At 45.6% G+C, this 20,455-nt stretch overlaps 2 protein-coding genes across 8 annotated transcripts; one reads left to right on the top strand and one right to left on the bottom strand.

Moving 5' to 3' along the window:
- Positions 1–5,311: 5,311 nt before the first annotated feature.
- NT5C (5', 3'-nucleotidase, cytosolic) lies at positions 5,312–19,315 on the bottom strand. 4 transcript variants are annotated; one of them, XM_073312035.1, is made up of 7 exons: positions 19,014–19,040; positions 14,368–14,684; positions 13,211–13,311; positions 13,072–13,132; positions 12,121–12,235; positions 6,826–12,022; positions 5,312–6,315 (listed from the first exon to the last, which is right to left on the bottom strand). In XM_073312035.1, exons 2-6 carry the CDS (start codon positions 14,515–14,517, stop codon positions 11,835–11,837), a joined length of 615 nt encoding a protein of 204 aa, XP_073168136.1. In that variant the 5' UTR covers positions 14,518–14,684; positions 19,014–19,040; the 3' UTR covers positions 5,312–6,315; positions 6,826–11,834. The 4 variants fall into 4 exon arrangements, with proteins under 4 accessions (XP_073168136.1, XP_073168134.1, XP_073168133.1 ...); XM_073312033.1 differs by lacking the exon at positions 19,014–19,040 and adding an exon at positions 18,705–18,989; XM_073312032.1 differs by lacking the exon at positions 14,368–14,684 and having other exon boundaries at positions 19,014–19,315.
- Positions 7,023–16,676, top strand: ARMC7 (armadillo repeat containing 7). 4 transcript variants are annotated; one of them, XM_073312038.1, is made up of 4 exons: positions 7,023–7,078; positions 8,155–8,249; positions 8,411–8,554; positions 10,185–16,676. In XM_073312038.1, the coding sequence occupies exons 2-4, from the start codon at positions 8,159–8,161 to the stop codon at positions 10,520–10,522; spliced, it is 573 nt and encodes a 190-aa protein (XP_073168139.1). In that variant the 5' UTR covers positions 7,023–7,078; positions 8,155–8,158; the 3' UTR covers positions 10,523–16,676. The 4 variants fall into 4 exon arrangements, with proteins under 4 accessions (XP_073168139.1, XP_073168138.1, XP_073168137.1 ...); XM_073312037.1 differs by lacking the exon at positions 7,023–7,078 and adding an exon at positions 7,087–7,492; XM_073312036.1 differs by lacking the exon at positions 7,023–7,078 and adding an exon at positions 7,087–7,467.
- Positions 19,316–20,455: the final 1,140 nt, after the last annotated feature.

The following is a 20,455-nucleotide window of genomic DNA, read 5'->3' on the forward strand; positions in this document are numbered from 1 at the left end:
CATTCCTTTTTTTGTGGCCTTAGCATGTGAGTTATACCAGCTTGACCTCCCTTTGGTCTCTTAGTGAACCAAATTCAGAGATGAGGAGTAAGCTAAATGTGGGTATAAGTTACTTGTTGGTAAATGGGTTGTCCCCATATAAATGGAAAGGAGTCTAAAGGACATCTAAGATGGTGTAACACGGAAGAAGCTATCACTTTGCCAGCTTAGACTCTTCTCTGGATGTGGCCCAAGATACCAGCTATCATAATGCACATAAAATACATTTTTGCTTTTACTCTGCTTCAGTTCTGAAATGACTAACAGCAGATCTCTCACAGAACATTGGAGATGGAGATTAATGCTTTAAACCCTTTGAAAGATGGGAGTTTAAGATGCTCTCAGAAAGTAGAAGCATTGGCTTCTAGCTTTAGTGGTTGCCAAGATAACAGATACTGAAGTCATGTCACAATTCTAATGAAAAAAAACCCAGCTGCTAGTTAGAATGATGTGATTATGAGGTCCCAACCTGACAAGCCTAGAAACAAATGCATTAAACCACTAGAAAGCCGAGCCTCCAGGCTTTCCAGACTATAAATGCATTCATATCTAACCATTATTGTTTGCGAGGATCCCACCATCTAGCAGTGCCTCTTTTGACAACGGTCCAACACACTTTGCCTTCCTTTGTCAAATATATCCTTAAATAAGATTACAGTTGGGAGATGTTTATATGCAGCCATGTGCTTTTAAAAAAATGTCTTATCTCTAGTCATTAGTATTTAGTAACTTGTGTAAATGGCCAGCAACCACAAAGCAAACAGCTGGGACCCTTGCCACTCAATTTGGTTATACACAAGCACTCTTTGATCCTTAAGGAAATGTGCAGTTTTCTCCTGCGTCAGAACAAACCATTAAGAAGGGTGTGAGTCTCAGACCTGTTCTAGCTTTTGTGAATAAAGGAGCTAGGCAGCAGCATGTGTGGGGGTTTGGGTTTTTTCACATGATCTCTAAATTTTAAATTCAGTTCAGTGGTTTGTGTTTCCTGCCACTCCTTCCTAACTTTTTCTTCTCCCACGGAGGTGGAGTCAACTGATCTCTACTTACCTCAAGGTCCCCTGTTGTAATGAATATCCTAGCCAAGGAGGACAGGATGTGGACCCATCAAAACTGCTCCTAAATGAGACAGAATAGTCACTTGAAGGAGCAATGGATGGCATCTCCCTCCCTTTCAAGAGCTGACTGTACTGCATCTACAGTGCTACTCATCATGGCTCACTCAAACAAGGGAACGAACCGTATGATGCATGTTGCTCCCCACATGATAAAGAAAAAGAACTAACATTTCACAAACTCAGAAAACTGACAGACAGTGATCACTTCTTCCACTACTTGAAAGAAACTCGGGGACGGACGTTAATAGAGCATACCCAAGCAGCAACATTACACAACAGTTTAGGGCAAAGAGTGAAGATACATTTATCCAGAACCAAGTATGGGGAATTGTGTTTTGCTACTCTACTCCTAAATTTCAAGGCCAGCGCCCTAGTTTTTGTTTGGTTTGGCTTTCATACAAGTTGAGACATTTTTCTGGTAAGGAAAAAACCTGGTGTATAGAGTTAAGAGATGGCATATTAAATGAATGATTGGTAACTGACTCAGCTCCTTACTGTGCTGCCATGTGAGACCAGGCTTCATGTCTCTTCCTGTTGGATTAATAAGGCCAGGGATCACAGCTCCTCTTGGATTTTGGCTGATAGTTATTGCTTCACCTTTACAATCTAGCCCTTGTCCTCCTCCCCCATCATTAATCCACATCCCTTCTGCCTCTTTTCTCAACCTAGACTATAAGCTCCTCTGGGCTGGGTCCTTGTATTTATTTGTAAAGGGCCATGCACACTGATGGCGCAGTAGGAATAACAATAAAATGCCCCTTTGGAGCGATACAGCAGAACAGATTAGAACTCAAGCCCTGAGGGTGTTGAGGTCATAAGAAAATAAGGTAACAAAGGTTTCTTTCATTCGACCTAAAGTCACCCACTTATGCAATGCAGCCACAGCTTAATTACCACGTCTCCCCCGAAGCACAACTGGTTTCTATTGACTTCCTAAAGACAGGAAAGTGAAATCAGTTTTAATTATGTCCAAACATTATTGCCTCAGCCAGATTATAAACCACTGAGCACTGGCAGAGCAGGCAAAATTGTCCGGAAATAAATCCACACCTTCCAGCCCCCTCATCCCATTGTCACTGCAGGTCTCATCCACCCTTATGGGCTAAGCACTTTTGCAATATGCCTGTTTGTTAAATTTGATCATAATTGTGAAACATTCTTAAATCTGCACTCCTGATCTGTATGTCATAGCAATAAACATTCTCATAGATATTTAAACAATGTACTCATTGCTGTGGTCCTGTAACAAAGAGTATTGCAATCAGATCCGCACAATGCAACCTGTTGAGTTTAGGCTGAATCTAAAGACACCCATCACTGTGATATCTAAGCATCAAATTCTTAATGAGCATATGCCTGTTATAACCTAAAACTCACTAAATTCCAGCTCTGGTGGCCTACCAACAGAAACCAGTTCCACTGGTACAGATCCTCAGTTGTAAATGCCCTATTAGCAATATTATCCCAACAGATGTTAATGACCCTGTCAACTACCTGGTACTTGGCGCATTCGGCCGTTTAGAGAACATACCCAACAACTATAAGTAAACAGCCAGCACAGAGCATCAGAGTGACATGTTCACAGAGGACCACTCTGCACTAGCTGAAGCTGACAAATGGTCTTCATGGGTAACCAAGTCAAGTTCATTGCTATAAGCTAGCCTGAAGGTGATAAGCACCTGGATTGCCCTGAAAAGAGTCCTGTCACAGAGTACTAGTGTGGTCTGTGAATTCCGTCCCACAATTGCTATGTAAACCTCGCAAGACTCATAAGCCAGGTGGACACAATTAAACCACCTCCACACAGCTTCTCCTTATTAAATGCAAAAAACACTCCCACACCTTCTGGCAAACTTGGGTTTATGCTGAAGCAAGACTACGGCCAGAGGAAACAGAGCTAGCAGGTCTCAAAAAGACAAGCAAAGTTGGGCTCCTCCTCCAGATATTATGGATGGTTTGTTGCCTTATTTCCCCACCAACCTTGCAGTGAATAGCACGAACTGAACAGTGTGCCCCTACAGTATATACGTTCAGCTTCAACTAATGGACACAAGCCATTTCCACAATTCCTTTTCCCTGTTCCTTGGGCAAAACCAATACGTGCCACTGGCCAATGTTCCTTCTAATTCTGTGTGCAGAATTACAGGCTGACTGAGCACAGATTTAATACTTCTGAGTGCAGCTCCTTCATCCCTATTCACCTTCTCAGGACGTTTCCTCTCCATCCCCTACATTCAGTCTAACTCTTCTTAATCACTTCCGTCTTCCCGCAATCTTTCTTCATCTCTCTCCTCTCATTCACATACTCTTCCCCGCACCCCCCTTCACATTCATACACTGGCTAGCTCCCTGCACTTACTGTCCCCCATCCCAACATACACACACTCTCCATTTACAGATGGGTAGGGCTTGAAAATACTACAACTACTACCTTAAGGACAGAAGCCTAGTGGACATTAGAAAAAGGATTGCTGGTATACTAGAACAGCAAACCCTCCTAGTAGAGATGCTGCTTATACCACCAAAAGAGTGATTTTGCTGGTTTCCCTTATACCAGTTCCCCGAGTGAAAACCTATGCTGCAGAAGCATGTTTATGCTGGTGTAACTGCAGTGGTTATAGAGTAGGGTTTTTGCCAATATAACAGTGTCATTTAAAAAAAAAAAATCGTGCCACTACCCAACACTGCTATGCTGACAAAAGTTTCTTGTGCAAACCTGGCCTATGCCTACAAACATAGGTGAAAATACCTGCACTTTAACACACACAACTAGCCACACTTCTATAATTTTTAAATGATTAGGTGCTGTTTGGGTGCTGCATTTAATTGTAGCAATCATCTTTCTATTTAATCAGTTCATTCTGACTCCTATGCTAAGCCTTGTCTACTGAAGCTCCACTGGTTTAACTTGAATTGGTTTAAAACTCAATTTAACTAACCAGTGTAAATCTGTGTGGACACTCATCAGCTTAAGGCTGTTTAGATCAAATTTAGCTCACACCTATAACTTTACAAGTAATACAAAAAATAAAATATAAATAAGTAAATAATATAGGTGTAAGCTAAACTGACACAAGCCAGGTTTAAGTCCATTTAAGAGTGTTCATACAGAAAGTGGCACCAGTTTAAGTAAACTGGATTAGACTCACACCTTTAGTTAAACCTGTGCAACTTTGCATTTAGACCAGGACATTGTACTCCTGGCGTAGTTATCTCCTGTCCTTTTGCTAGATGTTCCTCCCCCTCCTGGCTTCACTCCATTTCTCCTTTCCTTTTATAAAGCATGTATCTTGCCGTGCACGTGCTGTTCCCTCTTTTCATTCTCTTTCCCTCCACTTTGCCCTGTTCCCCTTTCTTTCCTTACTTTATTTTCCATTCTCTATCATCTCCTGTATGTTTTCTCTCTCCTTTCTTCTCCCAAGGGTCTCAAAAACTTTATTCCCACATACACACACTCTTATCCACTGAAGCCACAGGTATCCCATGTAATTTTTTTTTACCGTTGTTTTGCAACTCAGCATGTCTAATAATTTACCAGAGTAAACAAACCCAAAAGGGGTGGATGAACAGATTCCATTTCGGTCCAGAGTAGGTCTGAAATTTGTTTTCCTTGTCTACAAGACGGCTGGCCAACACAGTTACAGCCTGGAATGAAGCTGTTTGCCCTCCTAGTAGCAGGCTGGATATAGGATACTGGGCTAGATGGACTACTGCTCTGACCAAATATGGCCATTCTTATGAATGCAGATATTACAGCAGTTTGGGGAAGTAGGACGGGACAGGAGATTTAAAAAATATTGTTGTAAGGAAATACAAAGATAATGAGCGAAAGCCTTATGTGTGGGTAACTCTTCCTCGCATGGGGAAGTTTAGGCCCTTCCTACAGCAATGAAAAGGCTCCTACCGAAGGTTCTCTACTACAGGAAGGGTTAGACATTATAGTATTTGTTTATTTACATCTGTAATTTCAAGGGAGAGTGGTCCCTTCATTTTCAGCATAAAATATAGGGAAGAAAACATTCCAATTAACAGTAAGAAGCCTGCTGTGAATGCCCCACAGAGCAATAAATAACCAGTGGGTTGCATCCAGGGATTGGTCATTTTATGCCTAACTTAAGCTCATCAATCACTCTTAAAGATGACTCATCAGACAGAAGTTTTGTGGTTAAAGTCTTATTTGGTGGTGTGCAACACTATCATGGCAAAAAGAACAGATTACAAAAATCACTTTAGATAATATATACAATATTGTTACATTGAAGAGACCCAGAATTCTGGATACCTCACACCCTACCTGGCAATTAGCCTAGGTATATTACCACCTGTCAGTTATTTTAGCACTTATATAGCACCATTCATCCAAGGATCTCAGAATGCGTCATACAAGTGGGCAAGCATTATTACCCACTGTACAAATAAGAAAGTTGAGGCACAGAGAGTTTTTCTTGATTAGAAAGAGTGGTCAAGTTCAGATCAGGCTTGGCTAATACAGGTTAGCGAAACCTGACTTTTTTTCCTAGTGTAGATGCAGGGTAACATCTTCTAGGCTACAATTTGACTAGCTAAATGTGTCTACAGTAGGAAAAGGGTCAAATTTAGGTTAGGCTCAGCTAGCACATTAGCTAAGTCCAAACTAAACTCAAGTACTTTTCCTAGCGGAGAGAACCCCAGAGAGGTTGAGTACCTTGTCCAACATCACACAAAGCAGATCACTGGCAGAGCTAGGAATTGAACCCACACTGCCAGAGCCCTGATCTGACTAGCAGACACACTGCCAGAGCCCTGATCTGACTAGCAGACCATGATACCACCTGGTAGATATTTGAAGCCATCACTCATGCAGATCAAGGAAGCTGAGGGAGGAAAACCACCAGCCAACATCCCTGCCAGGTTGATGGAAACTTCACGCAGTCAGTGTGAGCCATGTGCAAGAGTTGTATACATATATTCTTCACTTCCGAACACAACTCCCCATCCCCACTGAAGGAGCAGGCTCCCTGGAGCAGAGCATCTCCTTCCCATCACAGCCTACGGGGAAGCTTTCCTCTCTGCCAGCTCAGCCAGCTGCTTCTGGCGCCTCTCCACCACATCTTGACGCTTCTTCTCATAGCGCTCATACTCCCTAGCACGGAGCTCCTCCACCTCAGGGAAGAAGCGGTGCCTGAGACAGAGAAAGATGTCACCGCAGTGAAATGAGCGTGCCCCCGCCACATCCATCTAAGTCCCCCACACATGCTGAGCCCCTCCCTGCCGCCCAAGGCCCCCAGTATCCCCCCAGCTGAGCCCCCCCATCGCTGCCAGCCAAGCCCCCAGTGCCCCCCAAGCCCCCAGTGCCCCCCACACCGTTGAGACCCCCATCGCTGCCAGCCAAGCCCCCAGTGCCCCCCACACCGTTGAGACCCCCATCGCTGCCAGCCAAGCCCCCAGTGCCCCCCACACCGTTGAGATCCCCATCGCTGCCAGCCAAGCCCTCAGTGCCCCCCACACCGTTGAGATCCCCATCGCTGCCAGCCAAGCCCTCAGTGCCCCCCAAGCCCTCAGTGTCCCCCACACAGCTGAGCCCGCTCAATCCCTGCCGGCCAAGACCCCCAGTGCCCCCCAATCCCTGCCAGCCAAGGCCCCCCAGCACCTCCCCTCCGCTCTCTGCCGGCCAAGTCCCTCCTCCCCGCACCTGTACGCGAAGGCGGTGGCCAACGCACACAGGATACTGCCGAAGAGGAGGGGCTTTGCCAGCCGCTTCCGCGCCGACATACGGCCCACCATGGCGGGTAGCAGCAAGGCCCCGTTACGCGCCTCGGGGCCTCCCGCCCTCCACAAACGTCACATCCGGCCGCGCGCTCAGCCTGGCCGCCTTTCTGTCAGGGTTGCCCTTACGTCATTTCCGCCCCGCTGCCTAGGTCTCCGTGCGTGTGGCGCTGGGAGCGGTTAGTGGCGCCGCGCGCGTGAGGACAGGGTGGCGGGGGAGCCTGGGGTGACAGAGCCAGGGGCCTGGTAGCAGCTCAGCAGGTCCCGTCCCGGGTCCCTGTCCTCCTAGTCTGTGCCCGGGGCATGTGGGCCGCTGCTGGGCTGAGAGCTGCGCCCCACAGGCCCTGACCCGACCGCCCACTGCTCGCAGGGCCTGGGACAGCGCTGGAGACGGTGTAAGGCCCGAGCTGGATTGCAAAGCAGGTTCCCCCTGTAACTGGTTCAGGAGGCACCTGGGTGGTGACCTGGACCACGTCGCAGTGTTGCCGGCTCTTCTGATTTTCAGTGGGAGTCTTGCAATAATTGGGGGTAGTTCTTAAAGCCCCAGCTCCTGGAGTCCTGTGACTATGTGAGAATCTTTCATTTTTAAAAAGGTCAGATTCTATCCCTAGTTGCGGAGAAAAACATGAAAATGTGATCCAGCCCCAGCCCCTAGTGCAGCCCAAAGGTTCAGAAACCTCAGATTTTTTTAAACCAATCTCATTTTTTTGTGCATCTTGACTCATAATTTTTGAATGTTTGGGATTGGCAATAGTGCATTTTAAGATTAGAGGGAGCTTCTGCCCCATTCAAACTGGCCTCATCTACTCTAGGGAAATCAACATAATAAATCCACCAAAGGTTGCAATGATGGAAACTGTAGTGTAGGTGAGGATCAGGGGTTTTTACCAGCATTCATCTAGCCCTACTCAGAAAAGAGTTAGAAGACACTACAGTAAAAACACTCATGGCTAGTCTATGCTACCACTAATGGAGCTGCACCTATGCTAGACCAAACATGGGACAATTATCAGTTATTCTCAGTGCAGATAAGGAATATTTAAACCCCACTGTAGCTAGCATGGTTCTGATCCCAACATGGACAGGGCCTGAGCTTGTAATCCTGCCACTTGCAGTTCCCTCAGTGAGTCTGAAGGGAGGCAAAAGAAAATCAATTGAATATTTTACACTTATTAAAATGTTTTTATTAACCTTGCAGTGAAACTGGGGCCATTCAGGACATTGTTGTGAACAAAACTTAATTTTCTGTCTCTAGCACCATGTCCCAGAAGCAGCGGGATCTGCTGGAACTGGGGCGGCTTGAATACTTGCAAGCGCTGGTCACCGAGTTCCAGGTAACAGAGAGTCCAGGTGAGCTTATAAACCTTTTTCTTTTTATTAAAGTATATTCCAAATGTCAGGATCATAACTGGCTCATCAGTTGCTGGTTGATTTTTTTTCTTCAGGAATTAGAGAGCCCAGCCCATCTCAGCTGCCTCTTTTGTCACCTAAATGCTGCTTATATATTGCAGAAGCCAAGGAGCAAGTACTGGCTAATCTAGCCAACTTTGCCTACGATCCCAAGAACTACGAATATCTCCGACAGCTTCAAGTCCTTGACCTGTTCCTAGATATGCTCACAGAGGATAATGAGACCCTTGTGGAGTTTGCAATTGGTAAGGAGTGGATTTAAAACTATTTGTAAAATGAACAATAGCAGTTCCAAGCACTGGTTGGATATATCGCTGCTTTGATTCTGTAGTCCACTTGAATTTGGGAGAGAGGATCAATCACACATGACAAGCCATCTGTGGCAGATGTTGAACAAACTACTTAATGCACTGCTGGAAGGCCCTCAGATACTATGGTGATGAGGACAGTATAAAAACCTATATAGAATACCTGGAACAGGTGAGAGAGATCAGGATAGGGGCTTGAGGTGAATTATTTCACGTTAAGGCAAGTCTCCCCTTCACTCCACTAACATGCTGCAGTGCTGAAAAATAAACAAACTTATTTATAAGACTAGGTAAAACCCTGAATATTGGAACAAAAACTCCAGTTCAATGGTAATTTGTAATGCATGTCCCTATTGTAATGATACAGTCATTGAGAACAACTAAGGTTTTTCCATAGAGCATGAGCAGGTCCAGTATTGTTACTATAGCTATTTTTGACAGTTAATCCTCTAAAAGGACCGGTTCTAAATAATATAATGAAGTCTTCTGAGGAATCCCATTAGAGCCAGTCAGGGTGGATTCAATACACACTGGGAGCCAGCCATGCCAAATTCAAATCCTGAATGGTTAGATGATGATGTAATGGCTAAATACACATAGCCCTGTGTACTTACCACAGCTTCCACTGACAGAGCTGCACTGGGGGTGTTATCAATCAAAATGTTGCTAGTATGGCTGCACCCTAAGTGCAAAGTGTTAGTACAGGATACATACTAGTATTTGCACCAATAGAAATAATATTTACAATATCTTAATTAGTATTAATAATGCCATGCTACTTCTAATAGCACCTCTCATAACTAACTAAGCCACAGGCCACTTAAGCCTGTGCAGTACAGAAGGTATTTCTAGGAATCTCACACTCTTTACTGGATTATAGCCACCGTAGAGGTGAAATAAGGCAGTTCCTTAACAGAAAACCAAGTCTTTTAACCAGAGGATTTTTAAATGACAAGTTCTGTTTGTTTAATCTCTTGTGAAAGATGTTACCTCCAACAGCATAGTGCCCCCTAATGTCATATAGGGGAATGAGTGCTTTGGTTGAAAAATCACCTTGACTTCTGAGAATAAACTTAGCCCGGGAGCAGGGGAGACACAGTTTTCCAACTACTATAAAAATATTCTGGGCAGTTGATTCTATATGGGGACAAGGGTCTCAGTGAAGTGCAAACCAGTATTTTGTTTCTGGTATTGTATGTACTTTATACCAGTAATAAGCACATTAAATTGGGTGGAATTAACACCTGTAGTTAGTTCAGTGCAAGTGTATGTATGGACACACTTATATCACAATAGTATGCTCTTGTGAACTAACTTAAGTAGGTTGTTGGGGTTTTTTTGTTTTTAAAGAAAACTGTTAGACTTGCTCTGAACTAACTAAAGGCATAAATGGCAACGATCAGTTATTTTGATCTCAGTTACCATGTAAACAAGTCCTAAGAAAGAGCTGAGGATCCTGGGTGAAGCAATGCCACTTAACCTCAACAGGGAGTTAGTTAGGTATTAGTAAGAGGAGGATCTAAGGTGGTGGTAGCTGGTGCCACACTCCCTCTCTTTTCTATTTCAGGTGGTCTTTGTAACCTCTGTCTGGATAAGACAAACAAGGACTATATTTTGGAGGCAGATGGGGTGGCACCTGTAATAAACTGCTTATCCAGCTCAAATGAGGAGACAGTGATGTCGGCAGTGACTACTCTGATGTACTTGACCATGCCACAGTCTCGCCAGCAGACCACGGCACTCCCGGTGGTGGAGTGCATGTTACGTTTCTCCCTCTCAGCTAACAGGAGGCTAAGCAACCTGGCAAGGGTCTTCCTTGAGGATTATTGTTCTCCTGTGCAGGTGGAGGAGGCCAGGAACCTGAGCAAACATACAGCTGTAGGGATCCCGCTCCCAAAGGACTGATGTAGTGCAGAGCAGAGGGAGTAGCTTGAGACTGTTATTGCGTGAGAAGAGATATTCTTGATTTCATCTTTAGAGCCCCCTCCACCTGCAGGACTGGTGAAACTAGTGAAAGACATTGCTAAAATTCTGCCTCAGTTTGAAAGGGGCAGGTGGGGAGCCAGGACATGGGTCCAGAAGTCAGGATTAGCAGCTAAACTGTTGTTAATACAAAACATATTATGGCTGTTAGAGAGCAGGCCAAGCAATTCCTGAACCATCACCCAAATAACCATTTCTGATGTTACCCTTCCCAGTGTGGTTGTCAGGTAACTTAAACACACAATTCTAACACAATTCTTTTGCATCACCTTCGCCGTAGCTGCAACTATTGCTGCCCGTCTTCTCAATGGTTATAGCTTTGAAATATGTTTAAATCATATGGTCTTTATTTCTCAATAGGAGAGAACACTCCTCCTTCCCCCTACAATTTGCAGTCTGATCACATACCTCAGGACTAAGTATGAGCCAGCATCCTCATACCACAGGCACCTGGCCAGTTAATTAGGATACAGGACTAGCCCTACTGATGTTAAATATCAATAGGAATAATATATTCACCACAACATAGCTGTTGAGAAAGATGCAGATTAAGATTTAAAAGGGAATACTAACAGCAGACTTCAGCTCAGAAGGACAACTGGTCTTGTGGTAGCTTTTGTAAAACTTCCTCTTACGTTCTTTATTAAGTGTAAACTGTTCTGGATCAGACATTCACCAACTACAGCATTTGCAACCTAAATCTTAGCAGCTCATATTAATGCAGGAGAACCAGGAAGTGAAACTATCTACTTTCATTATGAGCCAAGTAGGGTAAAAAGTGGAAGGGTGCTGAACAGCCAGTCTGGCTCAGTATGTGAGATTATTAAAATGGTTAAACTGTTGAAAACAAGATTTCCTTTCCTAACATGATGGTGTCCCTCATACTTACAGCTTCAGGTATTTGAGTGAATGGGCAGAGAGCAGAGTACTTTCATGGAGTTTTACAGCCCTACTTCCTCTTTCTAATTTCTTCATCCTCCCTTCCTGCCAACCCAAAACATGCTACCTAGCGTTATAAAGCAGCTGCTCATCTCTTGTCAAGTTTCTCCCTCCAAACGTCATTAATGACTCTCCATAAAGAGTCAGTAATTTAATTGCAACTACATTTCAGAAATAGTCTAAAGAAGACACAAATCTTAAAAAAATAAGCTTTGTATCTTTGGCCCTTAAAACTGCCCCTACCCAAGTCAGTGCACTTTCTTTAAATGGGATTTCGTTGCCAGTTCCTAACTTATCAGTTCCCATTGGCAGTGAGACTAGCATAGCATTCTTTTTCCACATTGTTTCTGCGTTTGCTTTCCACTATCCCCCTCCAGTCATCGGCCCACGACTGCAGCCGCCTGCGTGGGGTCTGAAGCTCTAGATGCTTGTTATGGCAGCAAGTGAACAAGATGTGTTCCCAGCTTGGCTTAGGCTCCGCACCTGAGAAGAGCCAGAATGGAAAGCTGAAGTTAGTCGTTCTTTTCTCCAAACAACAGTAAATCATCTGCTGTGAAATCTCCACCTCAAGTTTCCCAAACCTTTAATGGTGTCTTTGTCATCAACCAGGAGGTCAGCTGACACAACGGTTTTATCCCGGGTCAGAATCAGTCGCTCCACAAACTTAGGACCCAAGTATTTTTCCACCCAGCTGTACTGTTAGGGGAAGAAGTAGAGCATTAGAAGAATTTTACTTAGTAGCAAGTTTGACTATTTATAGTATAGTGATCTCATGCTACAGGCCCAAATCTCTTCTAGGAGTGTTATGAACCCTGCAGTTGGGCCGTGGTGCGGGCCACTAAAAGGACTGATGTGAACTGTACTTTCAGTGCTCTTCGCTCATGACTGCATTGGGTACCATGAAGTTACACTGGCGTAAAGCAGCATGAGAGGAAGTCAACCTAGGGCATATACCAGGCCCTTCATTATCTAACCCCAAAGTACTTGAGTAACCCCTCTCTCCCTACATTTCTGCCTGGCAGTGATCATCTCTCAATTTAGTCAGGATTTTCTCAGAGGAGGAGCCTCTGGCATGCAGTCCCGTCCCGGTGCAGTGCATTAGAAACCCCTTGGTTGCCTCTGGAGTATGCAGTGAGTCAAGGCAGCGTCTACTTGACCATATTGCATCTGTTCTTTTACCCTTCCCTACTCTTCCCATGCCATTTCTTGCAACTGTGGGTATGAGTTGCTGAAAGTTGTTGTTTGTTTGTCTGGTTTGGTTTTTAAGTTTTATATTCTGGCTTCCATTGCGTAAGACTCAGATGCCTTGCAAAAGGCATGACACAGTACTGCTCCTGGCCTTTTATACTTCCTCTCAGTCTGAAAAGCTGCCACTCATATGGAGTATTTTTGCATGCTGGGCCCTACAGACTTCACAGGCTGCAGCTTGGCTTTGTTCACATTGGTATGGTACTTGGGCATGTACTAACAGTTGAAAGAGGCTAGATTCTGCAATAGCAGTCTTAAAGCGAGGGTAGGGGGAGATCTCCAACCTTCTCCAGGATGCAGTGCTCATACTTCATCAGGGGGCTCGTGCAAATAAAAACTTCAGTGCTAAAAAGAAACAGCCCTGATTAGTAATCATCAAACATGGAGAATATAAAAGAGCTGTGTACTGCAAAGTGTCCTTACTCCTGCATATGGATCATTTCCTGCATGGCTTCAATGGCTCCTGGAATCGGCTCCAACCCCAGAAAGAAGCCAGGTGACTCATAGACACTGGCTACCTTAGCCTGGAAGAGAGATGAGGAGAATTAGCATTTTTTTTTATTGTAGGGTTCTGCATAATAGCTATTGAATTTACCCCAGGGGTGTTATTAAACATCAAAAGGATCTATTTTGTCCACATTTCAGAGGGAGATCAAGTGGCTGAGATAATTGGTAATGGGTTACACAGTCTCACCTACTGGTTGCCAGGACAAATCCAGGCCAAGCAGATAAAGACTGGAAGTTGTTACCATCTGGTGGCCTGTGTGAAGTGAGGAGTTGGATCTCATTCCAGTTCCAAGTAGATATATATCCACCTCATTACAAAAACAAACAAATGTGCCACCAGACGAACACCCCAGACCACCACACTATGATAATTGGCACCCTCAGCAGAGGGGTCAAGGACAGACTGGGACACAGAGACTCAGTCATCCTCATGCTTTGCCACTGATCCTGCCAGACCACAACTGAAGCATACTGGAGGGAGGGTTGCTGTGTTGCTCTCCATGCTGTTGTATATGTGCTCTCTAAAGCCTCAGGCAACAAGATTAAAATGTCTTAAGAGCAGATTCTGGCTTCAGTGTAACAGTTTCCCCATGGTGATAACATCAGTGCAAATTCTATTTTAAGATGTTTAAGTTAGTGGCAAAATGACCAAAGCCAGGAAATTCAAAGCTTAGATAGTTACTTGTACCGTGAGGGTCAGCGTAGGCAGTGTGAAGGCTGGGAAATTAGTCTCTAGAAAGTTCAGCAATGGAGTGGGGTGTTTCTAGCAGTCCTGTGCAATTCAGTGCTAGTGACTGGAGTCCCTCATCCACAGAACCAGTTCAGCAGTGAGAGCAACTGCACAAGCTTTGCCAACCCCATCTCACCTGACCCTGACAATAAAGGTGCCACTTAAAACCAATTGTGGTAGTGGGTTTTGGGAGGGGCACCTGTGCACTGGCAGAGACCCACCATAGGCCAGTCACCACCCACCTGGAACAAAGTGACTGGTTCAGATTTGAAAGACAACAGAGATGACAGGCTTTTCTGAAACAGGGATGAGAGGCTTGTCACTGACTGTTTGTTTCATATACCTGTAGCCAAGGGCCTGATTTTAGAGGCTGAAAGGGACCAGGCAGAACAATGATGAATGTAGTTTTTAATATAATGCAGCCTCCTCCTGTGACTTGCTGCCACAAAGACATTTCAATAATGCAGGGCATTTCCTGGTCCTTAATCCTCATTGCCCCTGCAAGGTAGATTTTATCCTGACTCTTCCAGATAAAGAAATGGAGATTAAAAGCACTTGTCTGTGGTCACTGCAAATGGCAGAACTGGCTCTGAGTCTGGTGAGGTCCTTGTTCCCAGTCTCATGCATAGTTGAGACCATGCTGACTTTTCTTGTCCGTTTCTGGAAGTAAATAAGTGACAGAATTATCACTGTGCTCTGGCCCCTTTGTGCTAGCTAGGTAGGCTGGAGAACAGTAGTGCTGCAAGTCAGGTAGAAGGCCGCTCTGGAGAACACCCAGCTCAGAGACTCTTACACCAGGTGCAGAGCCATCTCCAGCAGCCACAGGAGCAGGGACTGTTCTGGAACAGAGTGGAGGCAGGGAGGGGGTATGAATGAAGGTCCTGGCCAGGACAGACCAGCAGCCTGGTGATTCTGCTCCCCTGCTCATTGAAGGAGGGGAACAAGTTACAGCAGCCCTCATTTGCATGGGGGGACTCCACTGGCCCCCACAGCCCATTAGTATGGGAGCACAAGCTGCTTCCCCCTTGCTCCTGGTGCCTGTGTTCCAGGCACAGGGATGAGCCTGCTTGTAATAATATCAGAGTTTTATCTGCTTCTATTCCACGCTGTCCCTCCCCTGCCAGAAACAGGACACTCCTAGTCAGCTCCACAACTGACAGTTTTCAGGGTGGGGGAGAGAGGGGAAATTTACTGCTCATTTCTCAGCAAAAGGAGCAAGAGGCAGTGTTTTCATGCAGCTGCCCGAGCTGTGATGATGTGGGGAGGAGGGGGAATAACATGTGACAAAGACATTTTGCAGTTAATGGAAACCAGACCTTTAAAAGGAACAGAGGAAGCTTTTGACCTACATCCAGGCAGGGTTTAAAAGAGTGATCATAAGCTAGGAGAAAGTTCACTTTCAGAGGAGAATCGTTTAAGGGTAGCAAGGGCCTGAAGTGAGGCAAAGGCACAGAAAAGGTGAGTTAATACAGCTGTACTGTATGGTTTGCTATATGGTTCAGAGGCACCTTTGTCCCCTACGAAGAAGCTACACTGCCTGAGGTGGGGGTACAACCCTCCATTCATTTAGTGATGTGCTTCCTCCTCATTTAAAACACAGCAAACAAAATTAAAAGGGTCATTCATGCACCTTTTAGTTGGAAATAACTGGTCTGCATCCAACTCAACTTTTTTTTCTTTTTTTTTTTTTGGTAATTGACTTAAGACTGGGTGGTTGGTCAGTGACCTGGGTGAAATCACTTGGGGAGTCTCAGTGCTGGTGGTAGCCGAACGCTACTCACATCACAAAACCCACCACCACTCTTCACCCTCTCGTTAGCAATCACAATAGTCTAAAGGATTGAATAGAATGTGGGGACTAAGCTCCCACTCACACTTTGGGTAGGTTTACATGGGAGCTTGGGGTGTAGTTTCCAGCTCCAGGAGACATACATGCACTAGCCCTGATTGAGCTGGTGTTCTAAAAATAGTAGCTACGGTGGCATGAGTGTTGGGACAGGCTAGCTGCCCCAAGTACATGCCTAGGGTTTTAGACAGGATTGTACTTGGAGTGGCTAGCCTGTCATGCCACTTGCCTGCATTGCACTCACTCTGCAGCAGCAGCTCAGCTCCTCAGGTTTGGTCCGACAGCTCTTTCATCACCAAATTTTAGTGAGTGGTATTGCGTCCTGGTGCGCCATGTCACAATACAACTCAGTTTGGGGGCCTGCAGCAAACTGCCCCCTTCTCTTGGCTTCCCCAAGTTGTTGTTTGTTGAGTTATTTTTTTAAATACTTATTGCAACTCTAGGTATTCTTGTTATGTCTGCAGATGTCAAATCCTTTTATTGAATCTGGCTAAGCTAGGATCCAGGTGTTGTATTGTGAACACTTGTCAATTGAGAAGCAGAACCCAGATCGTTTCACACAGACAACTTGGCAGTCAAGTACAGTAAAGAGAAAGGAGTTAAACACAAATAACTTTTAAAAAACAAAGCATTTACAAAGTGGAATTAGGTCATCTTATATTGTGACCATTAATAGAAAGGAAACAACATTTAATATTAAAACAAGAATTAACAACTAAAACTTGGTAGTAGGCAATGGTTAAAGTTCAGAACAAATGGACAGTTAATAAAATACCTATTGATTAGGCAAGGATTAAAATACCAAACATTGACATTTAAACACCAAAAGGTACAAAATGGGATTCAGTAAAGGGGCAGAGTGGATTATTTAAATATGGAACTAAGACACGTGCCTATCATCAAATAAATTAAATCAGCGTAGCAGCTAGTACCCCCAGTCATGCTAGGTGGGGTACAGACACATACAAAGACATGGTACCCGCCCTGGGGCAGAGACAGTTTCTTCTTACATGCATGTACAACACCAAGCACATTTTGAGAACAACCACAATTAAAATTAACAGTAATCAGATGGTAACAGCTTTCTTTCATCCTGACCTCAGCTGGATTCAAACCAGTGATCTAGAGGGGACTGACTCTGTATCCCACTGGCACCCATGAGTTTTGGGGGCATGGGCAGTATTGGTATGGATCAGTAACAGGCTGACAGACCCACAAAAAGGCCACAATCCATCTTGCCACCATGAGGTGGATTACAGACTCACCACATAATAATGTATAGGCTAGCAACACGGACGAGCACTTAGCCTACTAGAAGAAAAATGTTTGCCCCAAAGCATTTGGATACCAGGGTCAGATTCACTCAGAGAACAAACTATTTTCATTTCAATTGGGTTGGGATCCTATTTACTTGAACGTAGGGGACAAGGAAGGTGCCAAAAAGTTTCTAGTATGACATTGTGCATCAACTATGAGAAAGGGACCGAAAGACTTTTTCCATTGGACCATATGAACTGGAACCATAAACTCACTGAACATTAAATCCCACCAAATGAGGGTAAATCCATCCTCATCATCGTAGTCACTCGTGCTCCACACCTGAACATAGCCATTATATGAACAACATACCCTCATATCTCAGTGTCTGTACTTTGACCCGTTAACCTTTTTCCCCCAGTCGGGGATATTGCAGATTATGTATTCCTTACACCATCCGATCCTAAATCTAACTTTGCACCTCTTGATAATCTGTACCTTATTCCCTGATAACCAGAAACTTCTACGCTTAAACTCTGTACCATTTTTTTATCATCTTCATAAAATTATTAAATCTGTTAAAAATAGCCATGAACTACAAACAAGTGAATAGCCTGATCAGATTAAACCTATGAAAAATCAGACCTGAATTGAGTGATCCAAGTACCTAGTTCTGGTGACAGAGAAAAAGAGGAACATGAATAATGGTCTTTTAACTGCCAGTTACAGGCATGGGTGGTTTTCTAGCCTATTTGGGACTTTAAAAATAGAAGCAGTGGATGTCTCAGGGAAGGTATGGGATGTGATTTGGTCCAGCACTCCTCTTACTATCTGTAGAGGGCATTAAATATTCTGTAAAGAAAAGAAGGCTTCAAATCCATGCTCCTAGTAGTTTTATTCTTTAATGTTTACAGTTTACTTAAAAAACAAACAAACACACAGCCACAACTCTCATTTTCCTCTGAATGCATGGGATGAAGTGGGCTGTAACTCACAAGCTGATGCTCAGATAAATTTGCTAGTCTCTGAGGTGCTACAAATCCGCCTTTTCTTCTTGCGGATACAGACTAACAGGGCTGCTACTCTGAAAACTCTCATTCAGTATCCGACATTAGGGGAATCCACCAAAGGCAATAGTTTAGGCTACTGGAAGCTTAAAAGATCTGGGTTCATTTGCAGCTTTAATACATTGTTTCCCGTAGCTGCTCTGTGCACTGCAGTTCCCTCCCCAGTACCCCCATCCCAGGTCTGGGGCGAGACTCAGCTAACCTCTATAGCGTACTTAGAGATCCTTGGATGGATGGTTTCATTACCGCTGCTGTGTAGCAATAACAGGTTGTCCGAGTGGGTGAATGAACGCAATGATGATGCTATAGTGGACAGATTTTCAGCTGGAGTATATTTTTACTGGCTGTGGCTGAGTGAGGAGGCAAGACTGTTCGTCCCGTCCCCGTCCCCCCCATCTTGGGAAGGGGCTGGCACGCTCACGGTGAGCCGATTATGCTACAACTGAAGGTTAACAGTGGTAGCATTCAACAATCCTCTCTACTACAGGGTCGCCTCCATTTTGCCCTTACCGGTAGTCTAGGAACAGCGCATTTCTCGCTCTCCACTAAAGCGGAGAGAACTGCTCAGTTGCCCCAAACGACACTCACGCTGCGCTCCTTCTGGGTTTGCTCTAAAGCCGATCCGCTGGGGTCGGACCGCCCGCCTTGCTCGGTGACACACCTACCCCGCATGACCACTCCCCCGCCCCGGCAGCCCGTCTGCCCAGACCGGGCACGCGGCCCCCGGCCCGCCGCGCAGTGCAGCGCACCGGCCAGCTGGGCGGATACTTCTGCCCACGCCCACTGCCCGCGACCCAGCTCCAGCCCCCGGCCTCTCACCGCCAGGTCCTCCCGCAGGCGGCGGTACTGGTCGCGGACCGAGAAGCCCCTCCGTTCCGCCAGCTCCACGTGGGGCTCCCCAGGGTAGCGGGCGAGGAAATGCCGCAGCACGCCGCCCTCGAAGTCCGCCAGCACCCCGTCCATGTCCACCAGCACGCGGAGGCGGGACGCGGTCGACCCAGCCATAGCGCTCGGGGCCGGCTGCCGGGTCTAGACTGGAACCCACGCGGTAGCAGCCGCCTCCTAGAGCCCCCAGAGGCTGTTAGTCAATAGGACTGGGCGGCGCTTGTCTTTATGAATATTCATCCGTCCCTGGCAAGCCGCCGGCGGCAGGGATCTGAGCGCTCGCGGCCCTGGGGGCTGCAGTGAAGCCCGGCCGGCGGGGCGCGCAGGCGGGGTTCCCAATGGATGGATGGATTCACGGAAGAGGCTGGGCTCCGGAGCAGCGAGTGGGGAAATCCTCCATCGCCGCAATCCGCTCCTGCAGATCGTGCCGAAGCTCAGCCGGGACCGGGTGCTCAGCCGGGCCAGGTCCTGCTGGGGGGCTAGGACGTGGGGCTCGGGAGGTAGCAGGCTTGGCCAGATCAGTTGTGGGAGTGCTTTCTTGCCCATGCCTCTCCTGAAGTCATTAAACCACCAACCAACCCTGTGCTCCTGCAGCTGCCTGAACTTTAGGCCTAACCCATTTCAGGCCTGGCTTCCAGGAGGCCCCACACTTCGTAGAGAAGAGAACTAGAGCTTTTCACCTACACAAGCTGAACCCATCACTGTTTGACCTAGCTGCACTATCCCTTCTTGGGGCAGACTGAGAATTAGGAGGAGAGCAAACAAGTTTAAGTCTTTGCCCTTCCACAGCACTTGTTGAAGAGTCTCAACATCGTTACTTGACTTTTCCTAGTCTGTCCCAAAATCCAGTTAAGTTCTGATTTTAACACTAATGTTTGTTTTGCTCTTTCTGTGTGTAACACATGCCTGTATAGTGATGGAAGAGCAGGCTTGTGCTAAATCTGACCACTGCAAAGGAACTTCAAAGTGATGAAGCTAGACAAGGAATACTAGAGCCCCTTTTCTCTGTTCCATTTGAAAAAATTAAGAGGTTAGCATATATATGAGGAAAAAAATAGCCACAAAATAAGTCTTGATATGCTTGCCTCTGGACCATAGTGACTGGTATAAAATTGGTCCATCAGCCACTTACTTCCCTTCCCCTCCCCTCCCACAGGAAAATGGCTGCAGAGAAGTAATTAGCCGGTGGAATTCATTGCCACAAGTTGTCATTTGACTAAGCTCTTAGTACCATTCTGAGAGAATTACACATCTAGTTACTTTTTAAAGGGAATGTAAGCCATTGTGCTTCAGATCATGGGCTAGCCCTAGCTGACAGGATACTAAGTAGGTGGAGTACAAGGGTGATCAGAGATGACCCTTCTACCATTTCTATC

The sequence above is a fragment of the Lepidochelys kempii genome, chromosome 14 (genome assembly GCF_965140265.1).
Source record: "Lepidochelys kempii isolate rLepKem1 chromosome 14, rLepKem1.hap2, whole genome shotgun sequence".
NCBI classification, from domain to species: Eukaryota; Metazoa; Chordata; order Testudines; family Cheloniidae; genus Lepidochelys; species Lepidochelys kempii.

Coding starts and splice junctions, on each gene's coding strand:
- NT5C (XM_073312032.1), bottom strand. CDS start 19,199: ATGGCTGGGTCGACCGCGTCCCGCCTCCGCGTGCTGGTGGACATGGAC. Junction 12,236..13,071: donor AGCACTGCATCCTGGAGAAG/GTTGGAGATCTC, acceptor TTCCCCTAACAG/TACAGCTGGGTGGAAAAATA. Junction 12,023..12,120: donor TGACAAAGACACCATTAAAG/GTTTGGGAAACT, acceptor GGCTCTTCTCAG/GTGCGGAGCCTAAGCCAAGC.
- ARMC7 (XM_073312038.1), top strand. CDS start 8,159: ATGTCCCAGAAGCAGCGGGATCTGCTGGAACTGGGGCGGCTTGAATAC. Junction 8,250..8,410: donor CCAGGTAACAGAGAGTCCAG/GTGAGCTTATAA, acceptor TATATATTGCAG/AAGCCAAGGAGCAAGTACTG. Junction 8,555..10,184: donor CCTTGTGGAGTTTGCAATTG/GTAAGGAGTGGA, acceptor TTTCTATTTCAG/GTGGTCTTTGTAACCTCTGT.